General features: G+C 41.4%; 1 protein-coding gene across 1 annotated transcript in view; it reads right to left on the reverse strand.

The window, feature by feature from the left end:
• Window positions 1-16,076, reverse strand: part of LOC116862620 (glycerol kinase-like) — a 72,918-nt gene that overhangs the window by 53,750 nt on the left and 3,092 nt on the right. The window contains exons 2-3 of the mRNA XM_032849975.1: window positions 7,988-8,061; window positions 5,815-5,921 (exon numbers count right to left, since the gene is read on the reverse strand). Of these exons, the coding sequence (XP_032705866.1) occupies window positions 5,815-5,921; window positions 7,988-8,061 (181 nt within the window). The remainder of the gene's footprint in view (window positions 1-5,814; window positions 5,922-7,987; window positions 8,062-16,076) is intronic.

Consider the following 16,076-nt stretch of genomic DNA (forward strand, 5'->3'; position numbering starts at 1 on the left):
ATTATTGAGTTGTAGTTCTTTGTAATTTTGGATATTAACCCTTTATCAGATAATATGATTTGCAAATACATTTTCCCATTTAGTAGGTTGCCTATTTTGTTGATGGTTTCCTTTGCTGGGCAGAGGCCTTTTTGTTTAGTTTTTGATTACTGATTCAAGCTCTTTGCTTATGTTTGGCCTATTCAGGTTTTCTATTTCTTCATGATTCAGTCTGGGAAGACTGCAGGTTTCCAGGAATGTATCAATTTCTTCTAGGTTGTCCAACTTACGGACCTATAATTGTTTATAGCATTGTCTTACAATGCTTTGTGTTTCTTTGGTATCAGTTGTAACTTCTTCCCTTTCATTTCTTATTTATTTGAGCCCTCTCTTTTTTTTCTTAGAGAGTCTAGCTAATAGTTTATCTAAATAACCTATATCCAAAGCAAATTTACTTACCAGAACATCTCTTCTAAGGGTACAAAGATGACTGACAGTCTTTACTTCAAGAAACTTCAAGGCATAGGGTAAAAGGAAGAGATTTGGGGGCATTTCCTTAATATCAGAAGACACTGATGTTTGTAGGAATAAAGATGGAAAACAAAGGAGAATGTGGTGGGGGAGCAGGGGAGCTAGAAATCAATTGGACATGGTCTTGATTCTTGTAGTGACAGGAGGGGATGAGATTAATGACAGGTGGAGGGAAGAGCCTCAAGAAGACAAAAGGCTATTGCTTTCCTTGGGATGTGGGGAAGTGGGTAAGAGTTCTAGGTAAGTACAGGAATAGGAAATGAGGAATTAAGCCCCCACAGCCTCAATGTTCTCTGTGAAGTAGAACACAAGGCTATCTGCTCAAATGAGCTCAAGCAAAATAAGATCATAGGGTTTCCGGCACTATTTAATTAGAGCTCAGGCTCTGAAACCAGACTGCTGGGGTTCAAATTCGAATTCCTGTTTCCTAGCAGCATGACCCTAGATCTCAATCTGTTTCATCTTCTGCAAAATGGAGGTAATAGTTCTCACCTAACAGGTTACAATGAGGAACCCCTAGGTTAATGCTTATTATGATAGTGCCCAGCACATAGTAACCGCTCAATAAATGCTCCTTACTGCTTCCATTCATTGTCATCAATATTATTATTTTTAAGTAATTAATTTATCTTAGAGATAGAGAAAGCACAAGCAGGAGGGGCAGAGAGAGAGAGACTCCAAGCAGACTCCAGACTGAGCATGGAGCCTGACTTAGGGGTCAATCCCATCTGAGCCGTCTAAGATTTGGTCACTTAATCGACTGCACCACCCAAGTGCCCCTCATTGTCATCAATATTATTGAGGAAAAGAGTGGACTAATAGTTGTATAGAAGGACCCATAAAGGAATTGCCCAGCAGTACTGAGGACAAAACAGAGGCCAGAGAATTCAGTGGGACCTCAGCAATGGAATACTGTGAACATGACAGTTTTAGTGACAACTTTACACTTTGGGATCACAATGAATTCATGGTCCAGTAAAATCTCCTATTCCTCCCCACTAGGTTAATTTTTGCTCACTTAGCTACAGTCTCTGAGTCACTATCCTCTGCCCTTTGGGCTACCCTTCTTTATTGGCTCACTCTAACTTATATTTAGAATGCAATCTAGGGCTATATTCTATCTGACTCATTGGTCACAGGTTCCTCCCTGACCATTCCTTCTTTCCCTTCTATCTTGATTCCTTTGTGCCAAGTAACTATTGCTTTTCTTGCAGACAGTCAAAGTCCAGCAAAAGAGCTTCTCAGGAATTCTCCTGCAGCCATAAATACATCTTCATTACTGGTTTCTACTCAGGGCACACAGGCCTTATGCAGTACCTCTGAACTTTTTCAGTGTTCTAACTTCCTGTCACTTTACCCTAAAATCCTCTGAACTTTTTTAAGGTTTTTTCTTTTTTTTTTTTAATGTGGAGCTTGAACTCATGGCCCTGAGATCAAGAGTCACATGCTCTACCTACTGTGCCAGCCAGGCACCCCTGTGTTTTTTTTTTTTTTTTAAAGGAAATTTTCTGGGGCATCTGGGTGGCTCAGTTGATTTGGCACCAGACTCAAGATTTCCACTGAGCTCATGATCTCAGGGTTCTGAGATCAAGCCCCATGATGGGCTCCCTACTCAGCGGGGAGTTTGCTTCTCTCCCTCTGCCCCTCCCAGCACTTGTGCTTGTGCATGCTCACTCTCTCCCCCTAAAATAAATAAATAAAAATTTTAAAGGTTTTTAAATTTTTATTTATTTGACAGAGAAGAGAGAGCACAAGCATAGGCAGGGGCAGTGTGGCAGAGCCAGGAGGAGAAGCAGGCTCCCCACTTGGCAGGGAACCCAATGTAGGGCTCAATCCCAAGACCTTGAGATATGACCTGAGCCAAAGGCAGACGCCAACCAACTGAGCCACCCAGGCATCCCATAAAATTAGGCACTATTAAGAGAAGTGTGTGTACTGCAACTAGCAGTCAGAATCGGGCTCCTTGCTCAGTAGGGAGCCTGTTTTTCCCTCTGCCTGCCGCTCCCGCTTGTATGCTCTTTCCCTCTCTCTCTCCCCCTGACAAATAAATAAAATCGTTAAAAATTAAAAAAAAATCGTGCCTAATTTTAATTCTGTTTTTCTCAGAATTACACATTCGGGTTCTATAATTCTCCATCCTGGTCTATCTCCCATTTAGGGGCATATGACAGTTCCATGTATAAAATATATATAATTTCCTGGCCCCACAGTCTTTTAATTACAAGTACTATCATCAATGGCATATATAAAACACAATGCAGTACATTGTATCTAGGAGGTTCATGCTTTACCTGCATATTCTTTCCTGGTAGATATTTTTCTCAACAATAAGTGCTGCAAGTAAAATTAACTAGTTAATGCTAACTTCACAATCTCTGGTTCAGTTTTGCTTGACATTGTCTGTGAAAAGTTATGACAGTTAAGAAAATATACTTAGAAAAAGCCTTTGTAAATACTGCTGGTTGTTATAACTGTTGGGAAAATTAAGGACCGTAGGCACCCTCATTTAAAAATAAAACCAGGGGGAGCTGCCTGGGTGGCTCAGCAGGTTAAGCCTCTGCCTTCAGCTCAGGTCATGATCTCAGGGTCCTGGGATAGAGTCCCACATCAGGGGACTGCAGGGAGCCTGCTTCCTCCTCCCTCTCTCTCTCTCTGCTTGCCTCTCTGCCTACTTGTGATCTCTGTCAAATAAACAAAATCTTAAAAAAAAATAAAATAAAACCAGGGGGCGCCTGGGTGGCTCACTCAGTTAGCCTTTTGCTCTGGTCATGATCCTGGGGTCCTTGGATCGAGTCCCACACCGGGATCCCTGCTCAGCAGGGAGTTTCCTTCTCCCTCTTCCTCTGCCACTCCCTCTGCCTCTCCCCCTGCTCATGCTTGTGCTCTTGTTATCTCTCTCAAATGAATAATAAAAAATATTTTTAAAAATGTATAAAAAAGGGGCGCCTGGGTGGCTCAGTGGGTTAAAACCTCTGCCTTCGGCTCAGGTCATGATCTCAGGGTCCTGGGATGGAGCCCCACATCCGGCTACCTGCTCAGCAGGGAGCCTGCCCCCCACTCTCGCCCCGCCAACCCCACCTGACTTTCTGCCTACTTGTGATCGCTGTCAAATAAATAAATAAAATCTTTTTAAAAAATGTATAAAAAATACAAAAATAAAATAAAATAAAATCAGGAGCACCTCCCTGGCTCAGCTGGTAGAGCATGCAACTCTTTGATATTGGGGTCATGAGTTCAAGCCCCATGCTGGCCCTAGAGCCCACTTAAAAATTATTAAAAATAAAATCCTAATTTGTAATTGGAACACATTTTTAGGAAAAAAAAAAAAAACAAACCCAAAAACGACCAGAAGTGAAATAGTAAGAGCCCTGGAGGAAGGCTTTGGGGCCACTATAAGTGCTGTGTGGGAAGAGGTCTAAAGCTTTGTAAGAAAAACAGCCTCTGAAAAATGTGTGCTTAAGGCACGTTGTAACATTTGGAAATGAGCTGCAGCCACAGCTGGGAAGCTGTTTTGGAGAACAAGGTGCCTTTCTAAGACACCTTAGAAAGGTGTTCTAAGACGCTGCCCCCGCCCAGAGTAGAGAGAAGACAGATGTGTGTGTGCATATGTTCAGCAGGGCCAGGCAGCAGATGTGGGGGTTTCTCTTTCCTCTAACTGTGTGGTAACTACATTTGATACAAGAGAATGTAATCACTGAAAATTGTATGCTCTCGGGTTTTTTAAATTTATTTTTAAATTTTTTTGAAGATTTCTATGTGTTTATTTGACAGAGATTACAAGTAGGCAGAGAGGCAGGCGGGGGGTGTGGTGCGGGGGTTCGGGTGGGGAAGGAGGCTCTCCGCTGAGCAGAGAGCCTGATGTGGGGCTTGATCCCACCACCCTGAGACCACGACCCAAGCTGAAACCAAGAGCTGGATGCTTAAACGACTGTGCCACCCAGGTGCCCCATCCAGTCTTTTTTAAGTAAGTTTTATTTATACAAATAGATGAAAGTCTGAAAAAAAAATTCAAAGGTTTTCCCCAGCATCTCTACCAAAATAAGTAATTGAAGTTTCGACTCAGGAGTGTTAGTAAATCTCAGAGCCAATGTGATGTGAATCAAGGCACCATCACTCCGAACTGATGGCTGCCCTTACTTACGCAAGGTCCAACTAGCTAAGGGGGTGCCTGGGCGGCTCAATGGGAGGAGTCTGCTTGAGATTCTCCCTCTCCCTCTGCCCTTCCCCTTGGCTGTGTGCGCTTTCTCTCTCTCTCTAATAAATAAATCTTTAAAAACAATAAAACTACTTGGAATTAATAGAGATCTGTAGTGATCTAACACTCTCAATTATTTCAGGGAGATTCTCTTAAAATGCTTTGATTCCAATCCCCCACCCCCAGCTGTTCCCCAATCTATCTGGGAGCTCCAGCAAAAACCCCAAGCATCAGCTTTGACCAATCATTTCCCTCCACAGCACTACTCTATTACCCTAACTTCCAATACACTATCAAGTTCTGCCCCCTCTGTCGGCCTCCCCTGCTACCACTGTCAGTCAAGTCACCATCCTCTTTTCTCAGGACTTCCACAGCAGCCTCTACACTGGTCTCCCTGTGTCCACATTCAGACCTTCATGACTTAACCACAAAGCTCAACATTGTAGTGAGGAAGCGGTCTGCAAACTGCCATCCTCTCACCTTGCTTAAAACCTTCTCATGGCCAGCTCCCTGTAATACTAAGAGTAACACCCAAACTCCTAACCATGGCTGACAAGGCCCTGTTTCCCCAATCTCTGCTCCTACTGAAACCCCGGGTGCACCTCTGCCCTTATCCTTCTTTTACTCCACTTTTGACACACTGGCCTTTTTCTGACCCAGAAATACACTAAGCTTATTCCCACCTCAGGACCGTTGCACATGGTGCTTCCTTTTCCTCAAACTTTTTTCTCCCAGTTATTCACATGGTTGGCCCCTTTTGGCTTCTGAGACCTTAGCAAATGTGTCCCCTCCTCAGAAAGGCCTTCTCTAGCCATCCAAACTAAAGTAAGCCTTTCCAGGCACACCCCACTGTATCATCCAGTCTGAGCGTCTGCATGGGACTTCTTAGTATCTGAGATCAGCTTGTAGTTGTCTGCTCTTATTGTTGGGCTCACACCCACTGGAATAAAAGCTTCATGAGAACAGGGACCTCATCTTCTCATTTATTTTCGCATGCTGGGTTCACACAGAGATGCTTGCCACTGCACAGGCACTCAGTTATGTGCTGAATAAAGCAATGTACAAATTTGAGATAATAAGACATGGAGAAAAATATTCTATTCAAATACCTTTTATGTTGGAAATATCAATATTGAGCTGTCCAAGTTTCTCACATGTTTTCTCTATACACTCATAGACAGACTGCAGAATTTCCTTAGGATCTTGTTCCACCCATCTTTGAACAAAAGAATGTATTTGGTTAGTCCACAAGAAAGCAATACATATGTCATTTATTTCTCTAGAATTGTGCACCTATGAGGGTGTGACTGGTGCACAAATCAACAAAAATCACATCAGGAAAGGAAAGCATCACCAATATTCTAAACAAATGATTGTAAACACCAGTCTATTCCCTTGTCTTTTCCTTATTCTTCCAATAGTAATTAATCATTTGAAAGACAGCAAGTAATGACCACAAATAGTAGACACTCTACCTACTTTAAATAACTTTTTCAAATCCAGTAAGAAGTTAGTTCCCCAATTCTTTACATCCTGTGGCTCTGATGAATTTTAATAAACCATCTACATGTTTTCACTAGTTACTAGCTATTTCTAAATAGAGTGAAATATATGTATGAATCTTGGGATGGATGGACTGATTGATCTACTTATTTATTTGGGTATGTACTTATTTATTTATGAAGCAAAAGGAAAAGAAGTGTACTAATCTCTTTTGCCATTTTTCTCCCAAGTTATTTTGTGAAAATTTAGAGAAAAAATTTAAATTTCTCCCAGTAATTATCTCACGTAGACAAGGGATTGCTTTCAGTTTTCAGACCCAATGCCAGTGCCATTTTGGTAAGGTACAAGGACTTCGGAAAGATAAAAGTCTCATAATAAATGACATGGAAGAGAAATTTGGAAAAAACAAATGACAATTAAGGAAAACCACAAGTAAAAAGGACCCCAAATTTTAAAAATCCTACCCTACAATCTGCAAGTACAAGGGAATTCCAAGTGCCTTTTTTCTTGGTCTTCCTTGAGCTTGCCATGCTTTCCTGAGCTTTGAATTCTCTAACTTCTTTTTCTAAAAACCTAACTTCCTTCCACATATTTCTAACTTCTATCTCTTTAAGACCCAGATGCTCTCTCTCCAAACTGCACTGGGATTAGGCCTGTGGACAGTCATTCTAATGTTGGTACCGTATCAATAGCTTTTACTATTAAAAGTAATTTTCTAAAATGAACGAGAACACTTTTCATGGAAAGAAAATACCAAAATTTGGTAGGGCATCAAGTTTTTTTATTTTCTTAAAACCATTTAATTTTAAAGTAAAATAAACAGATCGAAAGTACACAATTTCTTGAATTTTAACAAATGTATGTATCCATCTAACCAATACCCCAGTCAGTCAAGATATAGAATTATTCCTATCACTCCTGAAAGTTCTTTCATGCCTCTTTCAAGTCAATCACATACTCCACAGGCAACCAATTTCTGGATTTCTATCATCTCACTTTAGTCTCTTCTTGTATCTCAGATATAGGCCTGTAGTACATACTCCTTTGTGTTCAGCTTTTTTCATGTTTCATGATATTAATACGAGTCAACCATGTTGTTGCATGCATCAGTTCACATTTTAAAATTTGCCTCACGGTATTTCACTGTTATTCATTCCACAGATGACAGACATTTGGGTTGTTTCCAGTTTGGGGTATTATGAATAAAGCTGCTATAAACATTCATGTATGCCTTTCTATAGCCATATGCTTTCTGCTTTCATTTCTCTTGGATAAATTCCTAAGAGCAGAATCTGCAGATATATGGCTGATTTCATAAGAAACTGCCACAGTTTTTCCAAGTGGGTACATCATAAACATCATTAAATTCTAAATAATACACTTAACATTCTATTTAATCACAGCTACTACATACGCACATTATTCCCAAGAAGGATGACTTTAGCATTAGATGGTAAGAGATGTGAATGCTTACAGCAAAGCACTGTTTCGCCAAGGATGAATGGAGAACTAAATGCTTTCAAAGTCAGTGCAGGATTTCTGATATTTAATACTCCTTTACTTTATTATCCCTTCCTTTCCTGTCACTGAATTCCCAAGTCATCAATCACTATTATAGCTGGGCCACCAAAGTATTACTTCTTTCCTCGACTAAAACCTCTCTCTCAAGTCTTCTCAGGAGGGGTTTGGTCAAGTTTGCTTTACAAGGCCAGAAGGTTTGTAAAGGGAGATGGATTAATAAACATGAGGTATCTTTACGTATTAAAGCAGGAAACATACCCTTCTCTTGGAAACTCTTGTTTTATTTCCACTTGATGATGACTAAGTAGTTCGGCTGTTTTTGAATTGAAAACCTGAAAAACATATTACAATGTTAGGGTAAAAATGCACATAGAGAGCAAAGGTGTTCAGAGCTTTTCAGCAACAAGTTCTCAGTCACTGACAGAAAAAGTCTGATCAGTTTTAAGGCCATACATGATGTTCTACCTTCTCTTCAGATAGAGTCATGATAAAGAGAAATCTATTGGACACGAAGCTAAAGGGACAATTCCTTATTCTTAAAACAAAACAAAACAAAATTCACTCCAGATGTAGGAAACTGAATACATCAACCAATTAATGAGCATGGATCTCAAGAGAGAATAGGAAAACCAAGAATAAGAGAGAGGCGGTAAAACACTGATGATGACGTTGTAAGGTTCTGTCCTGCTTCCATCTTGGATACAGAGACACAGAGTCATAGATGCCCAGGCAGAGAAGGGCACTGCACAAATTCCTTCAAAGGGAAGCACAGCAATGCATCTAGCTCTCAATAAAGGTAAAAACAGAGCCCTATCAACAGGGCTAAAGTTGTTTCCTGTCCTATCCGGCGAAGTGCTCCGTGTGACATACCTGTCATGAATTTTTGACCTTTGGTAAAAACATTTAAAATTTTTTAAGATTTTATTTGACAGAGAGCACAAATAGGCAGAGCAGCAGGCAGAGAGAGAGGGGAAGCAGGCTCCCCGCCGAGCAGAGAGCCCAATGCGGGACTCGATCCCAGGACCCTGAGATCACAAACTGAGCCAAAGGCAGAGGCTTAACCCACTGAGCCACCCAGGTGCCCCTTGGTACAAAACATTTAAACCAATGGATGAAAGCTACCAAAGAAGAAGTGCTGTACAATCCTCCACAATTTTACTACTGCTAAAACAATACTCAGGAAAAAAAAAAAAAAAAACACCTTAGGGCGCATACAGGGCTCACTCAGTTAAGCTTCTCTGCCTTTAGCTCAGGTCATGATCCTGGGGTCCTGGGATCGAGCCCCAGGTTGGGCTCTCTGCTCAGCAGGGAGCCTGCTTCTCCCTCTGCCTCAGCCTACCCCTCTCTCTGTCTCTCATGAATAAATAAAATCTTAAAAAAAAAAAACTTCGCCACCTTTTCTCTCATACACTCTTTTTCACATGTGTGAACCTATACTTGAGTACCAGAGTCCTTAGGCTTTCAGAGTCGGGATTCCTATTTTAATTAAACTCAACTTCCGAAATCACTGTAATTACAGTGGTGAAGTTACATCCAATTAGTTAAGAAAACGTTTCCATGCCTAGGTTTCCTGTGGGAGAACACTACCTGTTCAATGCAGTCTATGAAAGGGAAAGTAAGAAGAGAAAACACACCGTGAGCAGCTGCTGCCCTCCCTCCCCAGCACACTATCTTCCTTTATGGAGGACGTGATGAAAGCAAGAAGGTAAATTCTCAAGTCCTTGGAAGAGATAAAATATCCTACAAGTCAAAGGTTAACTTGACATGTCATAAATAAAAGGCACTTGACAGAATCCCAAATATCATCCCTCTAATTTACAACTTAGCATTAGGGTTTATTTCTAGGATGTTCACTCCATTTGTTCTGTTTTATTTTGAATTATCTCTAGGGCCTAGAGTAGTGCCTGGCATAGGGCTTACAATAAACATTTGTTGAATGCCTGAAAAAATATGGTCTACCCGGTACTTATTGGAAGAAAATTACCAAATCAAACGAGAAATGGTTATGTGATAGGAACTCTCTAATAGGGAACCACAGTTGTATTATTTTTATCCATACTACTAGGACTCCCAGGATCTACTCACAAATCCCCAAAGGACTCTGGGGTAGGAGACAAGGTGTCCCTTCTGGTTGGCTGGATTCACAAAGACGGCAACAGCAGACCTGTGGGGCTCTGAATGGAGTAGGATCCCTGTTCCATCACCTAGTAGTTTTTACTAGGCTAACTTCAGGACCCCTGACACTAATGGATTTGTAGGCCTTTGGAATAGGCAGAGAAAAAGGAAGGATTCTGGTAAATTCCATCCGGCTTATTAGACCACGATGCTGGTGATCACAAACCATTTGGATGTAACAGGATGGAGCCTGGACCGCCTTACTCTTTCAGAGTTCTGAAACTGCGCAGAATATAGATACCATCTCTAGAGGTTTAGGAGCTGACCCTGTGCAACACTTCCAAATTTGTGGCACACTTTCTAGGTTTCCTATTTTTAGAATCATCAACTTGCTTACTGCAACTTTGTCCAAGAGAAATACAATGCAAACACTTACGTAATTTTAAGTTTTTTTCATTAAAAAAAACAGTAAAAGGAGGCAGGTGAAATTAACTAATGTTTTATTTAGGTCACTATAGCTAAAAAATTATCATTCTGACAAGTAATCAACAGCAAAAACTATTAATGAGACCTGCTACTTCTTTTAGAACCAAGTCTTTGAAATCTAATATATATTTTATGCTTATGGTCCATCTCAATTTGGACTAACCACATCGGAAGTGGGCAATAGCCACATGTGGCTAGTGGCTATTGTACAAGATGGTGAAATTCTGCAGTACTATTTTTCTCATACATCTAGGTTCATGTGACGAGTTTTAATGACTGTCCGTTTGTCTGCAGATAGACAAATGTACGAAGAAGGCTAACAATGCTTGACAGTACTTTCTGCCTGGATGGTTATGAACTCTATTTGAGAACACAACGCCCAGTAGCAAGAATGCTAGTCTGATGTTTTCTAGCAGATTTCAAAAGCTACTGTCAACCAAAGATGGCGGTGGCTATATAGCTTGTTTTATAAAAGTTCTAGCATAGTCATTGTTTAAAACTCATTAGGTGGCAAAGGAGAAAAACCTCAAAATTATAGATATTCCTCACTTTTTTCTCCCTTTTCAGGTTTGAAATTCACTGAATTTAAAAGTCAGATGCAGGGGCACCTGGGTGGCTCAGTGGGTTAAGCCTCTGCCTTCAGCTCAGGTCGTATCTCAGCGTCTTGGGATCAAGCTCCACATCCGGCTCTCTGCTCGGCAGGGAGCCTGCTTCCCCCTCTTCCTCTGCCTGCCTCTCTGCCTACTTGTACTCTGTCTCTGCCAAATAAATAAATAAAATCTTAAAAAAAAAAACTTCAGATGCACAACAGCACAGAGTCATAGGCTTTCTTTAAGAAAATTAATTAAAAGGAACATTTGAAGGCGCAAGGAATCTGTACTTCCTGGAAGACATCGCTGAGATCCTGTCAGCTCACATTTTCAAAATATGCCCCTTACATCTCCAGGACCCTTCAGAAGCTCGAAAGGAGGGACAGGGAGCTCCAGCTGAGCCTCTGGGCCACACCATACCTCGGATTTCACATTTTATCGACATTAGCTTCCAGATTTAGGCCCTCTCAGAAAAAAAGCTTAATGGGGCGCCTGGGTGGCTCAGTGGGTTAAGGTCTCTGCCTTCAGCTCTGGTCATGATCCCAGGGTCCTGGGATTGAGCCCCACATCAGGCTCTCTGCTCAGCAGGGAGCCTGCTTCCCGCACCACCCCGACCCGACGACGCCTCCCCCTCTCTGCCTACTTGTGATCTCTGTCAAATAAATAAATAAAAATTAAAAAAAAAAAGAAAAAGAAAAAAGCTCAACAATGGAGTTCTAAGGCAAAAAACAAATGTATGACACAAACTGAACCCCATGGCTCTAACATTTACTTACAAAGTAAGCTCCAGAAGATTGGATAATACTCACCAACAGGACTAAACTCTTGAGTTTTCTAAATGCCAATTCAGTGCTTTTCCACTACAAAATCATGTTAATACGCGAATTACAATCTTTTTGTCCTCCATTAAGTGTCAGCAAATACCAAGTTTTAGGACATAAAAAGAGAAAGGACACCTCACTCAGACCCATAGGGTTCAGAGAGATGGGCTATTAAAAGAAGTAACTTCTAGGCTAAGACTTAAGGTGGACTGGAAGGGAGTGCAGGTAGGCCTAGCAAGGGATGGGAGGCTAGACCGAGGTGGGGAAAGCAGCTACCATGTGTCTGCGGGGATCCAGGTGAGACAGCGGAGGGCTCCCGTCAGAGGGGGAGCAGCAGTGAGGACTGAAAGAAACTGAAGGGCATTGCTGAGAGAGATTTAATTTATGATACAAGCAATTAGATGCGTCAAGGATTGGCAGGGGGATAAGTAAAGGAAAAAGGGACACTCATGGATGACGGGACAGCTTAGCATTGGCATTGTTTACAAGCCACAGGATACGGTAGGAAGGGTCATTGTGGTACACAAAGGGGTTAAGGAGATTGCAGAGTTCATTTTAGATCATGTGTTGTCTGGGGTGTTACTTGGGCATAGACAGAGAGATGCCCAGTGGGCAGTTGCTTCTATGTTAGGTGGTAAGCTTGAAGAATTACAAACCTGGTTACAAACCTGGAACTAGTAGATAGGTAAGTCCTGGAGTTCTAACACACACCACAGTGATTAGAGCCAACAGTGTTGTATTAAAAGCTTCAAAGGTGCCAAGAGACTAGATCTTAATTGTACCCACCACAAAAAAAGAAATAATTCTGTGACATGACAGAGGTACTAATGCTACCATGGTCACTGTATTATGATACATAAATGGATCAAACAACACTTGTACACATTACACTGATACTAGGTTACATGTCGGTTATATATTAATTTAAAAAGAGAGAGAGAAAGAGGTGGATCTGTTCTCAGAATTTTGTGTTGGTCAGAGAGGTGGATGAGAACTTCATGCTTGGTGTAACACGGAGGCAAAGAGCACCGGCCCGGGAAGTACAGAGAGCTGGGGGTATAGGGTCAATCACCAGTTCTGCCCACATCAGCAGTTTGACTTTAACTTTTTCTGAACCTTGACTTTTCCATCCATCAAAGGATCAAATGGAAGAATTTATGGAAAGTATCTCACACGGGGCAGGCACATCGTCCACATCCAAATGACAAGACCTCCGCTGGTACTACCATGACTATTTCCATTACTATTACTGCGGCTACTACTGCCAACCAGCCGGCAGTCCAACTGAGCAGTGGAGGTTGAGGACTCAAAGCCACCGTATGCATCTCTAAGCCCGAATCACTTATCAGTTCCAGATTCTGTTTTATGGGGAGGGCAATTACAAACTGAAGAGAGGTTTAAAAAAAAAAAAGGAATACTGACCATTTAAGTCCTGAATGATACTAAGGGACGCCTGGGTGGCTCAGTCAGTTAAGCACTGGACTCTTCAGCTCAAGTCTTGATCTCAGGGTCCTGGGATGGAGCCCATTACAAAGGGCTCCCTGCTTCTCTTGGGAGTCTGCTTGAGATTTTATCCACCCCCTTCTCCCTCCCCCTTGCTCCTTCCCCATTCCTGTGTGCACACACATGCATGTGTCTGTGTGTATGCTCTCTCTCTCAACACATAAAAATCTCAAAAATTAAAAAAAATTTGAAGAAAGAAGTGAATGTAGAAATTTAGCAGTGCAGGCACATAGCATACACCCCCAAAATGTCACCACTACTGCTGCAGCTACTACTAATGCTTATTATTATTATTAGGGCTACTGATACTATTGCCTTCAAGTGGTAGAATTAGAAGTTACCAGCTCTAGTCACCACGAAGCATAAGTCATGACTCAATTCTAGCTTCTCAGGAGAGAGAGAGCTTAAAAAGTGAAGACACAAGGACAATTACTTTTATAAAAACTATCTAAGAAGGACTTTCTCAAACAATGCAGGCCTTCCTCATCTGAGAAGGACAGCAGTAAAGAGACAACATGCTGTCCTTACGAAGAAACTGTCCCTTGGGGTCCTAAGATGAATTCACTTATTCTTGCTCACTCATCCTATGACTAACTGAGCCATCATAAACATGCACATTCATTTCCCTCCTCACGTTAATTTCCCCACTAGCCTACACTTTTACACCACACTCAGCTTCACTATGTGATAAAACATTTTTCAGGAATGTAAACTCCCCCTTTAGAACTCTATGATACTACATAAATTTGAAAGACCTAAAATAAAAATACTGGCTACAAACCTATTATTTTGCCAACTTGACCACAAAAGGCATCCTGGCATCTTCCAACAAGCCCAGAAGTAAGGAAAAGACAGCAAGTGACATTATATTTTTCTAGCTATAGCTGCCAAATTAGTCTTTTTCCAAGCCTCCACAAATTTTACCCTTCCTAGTCTTCCAATCCTAGAATTCTAGTCAATACATCTGAAGGGCTCAGATGTCATCATGTAAGGAGCACCCACTACATACATGTGAAGTGCTGTGTTAGGCTTTGGGGAGGAAAAAACAGATACCATCCTGCCCTTTAAAGAGCTCAAAATTGAAAGTTCTTAACATGCAATGCTTATGGGAGACAAGAGAACAAGGGGGTGGCAGCTCTGTGAGGAGACAGTGTTCTTGCCATTTGTGTAAGGTGATGGCCAAGAAAATAAGCCAACCTGGTGGAAAAAAGAAAACACAAAAGAAACACAACTTATCACAACAGTGGCCTCATCCTACCTAGGAACAGATTAGTTTTTACCAAATTTCATGAGTTCCCAGCCCCTTATGGGTGCTTATTAAGTATGTCGAATGAAAGAAGGAAAGTGGAAATCAGTCCCTAAGCCTTAGGAGATCTCAAAGTCTGATGGAACAAGCGGGGCCAAGGCAATGGTTCGTGCCAAAACAAGCACGGAACTATAGATCTAGCCATGTTTCGAACATGCGGGCTACTGGAACAAAATGGTCGTGCAACCCTTATCCAGGGTGACTACACCTGAGCCCAGCCCAGAACCCACTGAATCTGAGTCACAAGATGATCAAAACCAGAAAGACTTATTCAAAGGCAACTTTGTTTTTTTTGTTTTGTTTTGTTTTGTCTTATTTTTACATACTGCAAAACAAATGTGTACATATATTTTTCTTGGTGAAGACTCATCTGTGATTGTACTCTGAATGGACACCTGAAAGGTGGGTGAGTGGGCTTCCCCAGCCTCTCATCTCCCCTTCACAGTACTCCAGGCAGCCGGGAAGCCTAAGGCAGGAATTAGGAGGACAGGCTTCTGAGTGCGACAGAGCTGGCCTTGAATCCTAGTTCCACCCGTTACTCTGTGACCTTGGGCACAGGAAAGGAGCCTAATAATACTACCTACACCATGGTTGTTAGGAGGATTAAATGAGATAATGCTGGAAAAATCCTCAATTGCTGCATCTAACACATTTCAAGTCACAACAAATTCCAAGTCTTTGCTTTTTGTAACATCCAACTTAATGGGGGGGGGAAACAAAGTTACCAAATTAAAGAAAGAAGCTGACTATTTCAGCTGAAACTTTATAGTCTTCTAAAGAAATGGCCCCTCCTTAAAACCTGTTACACTGATTCTCTTTCCAAGAAGTTCCTATTCTGTAATCTGAGTAATCATGTGCCAACCTCAGTTCACTTTCCTATCAGACAAGTATGAAATTCTTCCTTTAGCACAAAGCCTATGCATAGGGTCGCAGGGGGGACTCTGACAACTAGAACTGAGCATGTTCTTAAAAGGCAGGTCTACTACTAAAATAGAAGAAATTAAATAAATATACCCAAGTCAAGAAGTTTTAAGATTTTTTGGCAAGGTAAAAAAAAAAAAAAAAGAAAGACAGACAGACAACAAAACTGGAATCAAATTTCAGTTTACCTATTAAAGAGAAATAAACATGTCTTCAATAAATACGTAGCAAGTGCTCCCTGTAGACAAAACACATGTTCACTTGTGGTGTTGACCAGGATGTTTTAAGGAACACAGAGACCAACAAGACTTCAAAAGAGGTCCCTGCTCCGAAGCAGAGCAGGTATATAATTATAATACAGAGCAGGTGATAAGAGCTAGGAAGAGAGGTTTTAAGAAAAGTAGGATAGGAAGGGGTAGAAATTCCAAAGGTTGAGGAAGACCTGCTAGGAGATGGCAGTTAAGGCACCATTTGGAAGCAGACTGGAATTTCAGGCAGCAGATATGAGGAACAGGGGAGGAGGCAATTTGCTCGGATGAACAGAGCATGAATAAAGAAATCTTGTGTCCAACATTGGAGAAAGCTAACATTCCTATTACAGAAAA

This window comes from Lontra canadensis, unplaced genomic scaffold (assembly GCF_010015895.1).
Source record: "Lontra canadensis isolate GAN:19392208 unplaced genomic scaffold, GSC_riverotter_1.0 scaffold279, whole genome shotgun sequence".
Classification (NCBI taxonomy): domain Eukaryota; kingdom Metazoa; phylum Chordata; class Mammalia; order Carnivora; family Mustelidae; genus Lontra; species Lontra canadensis.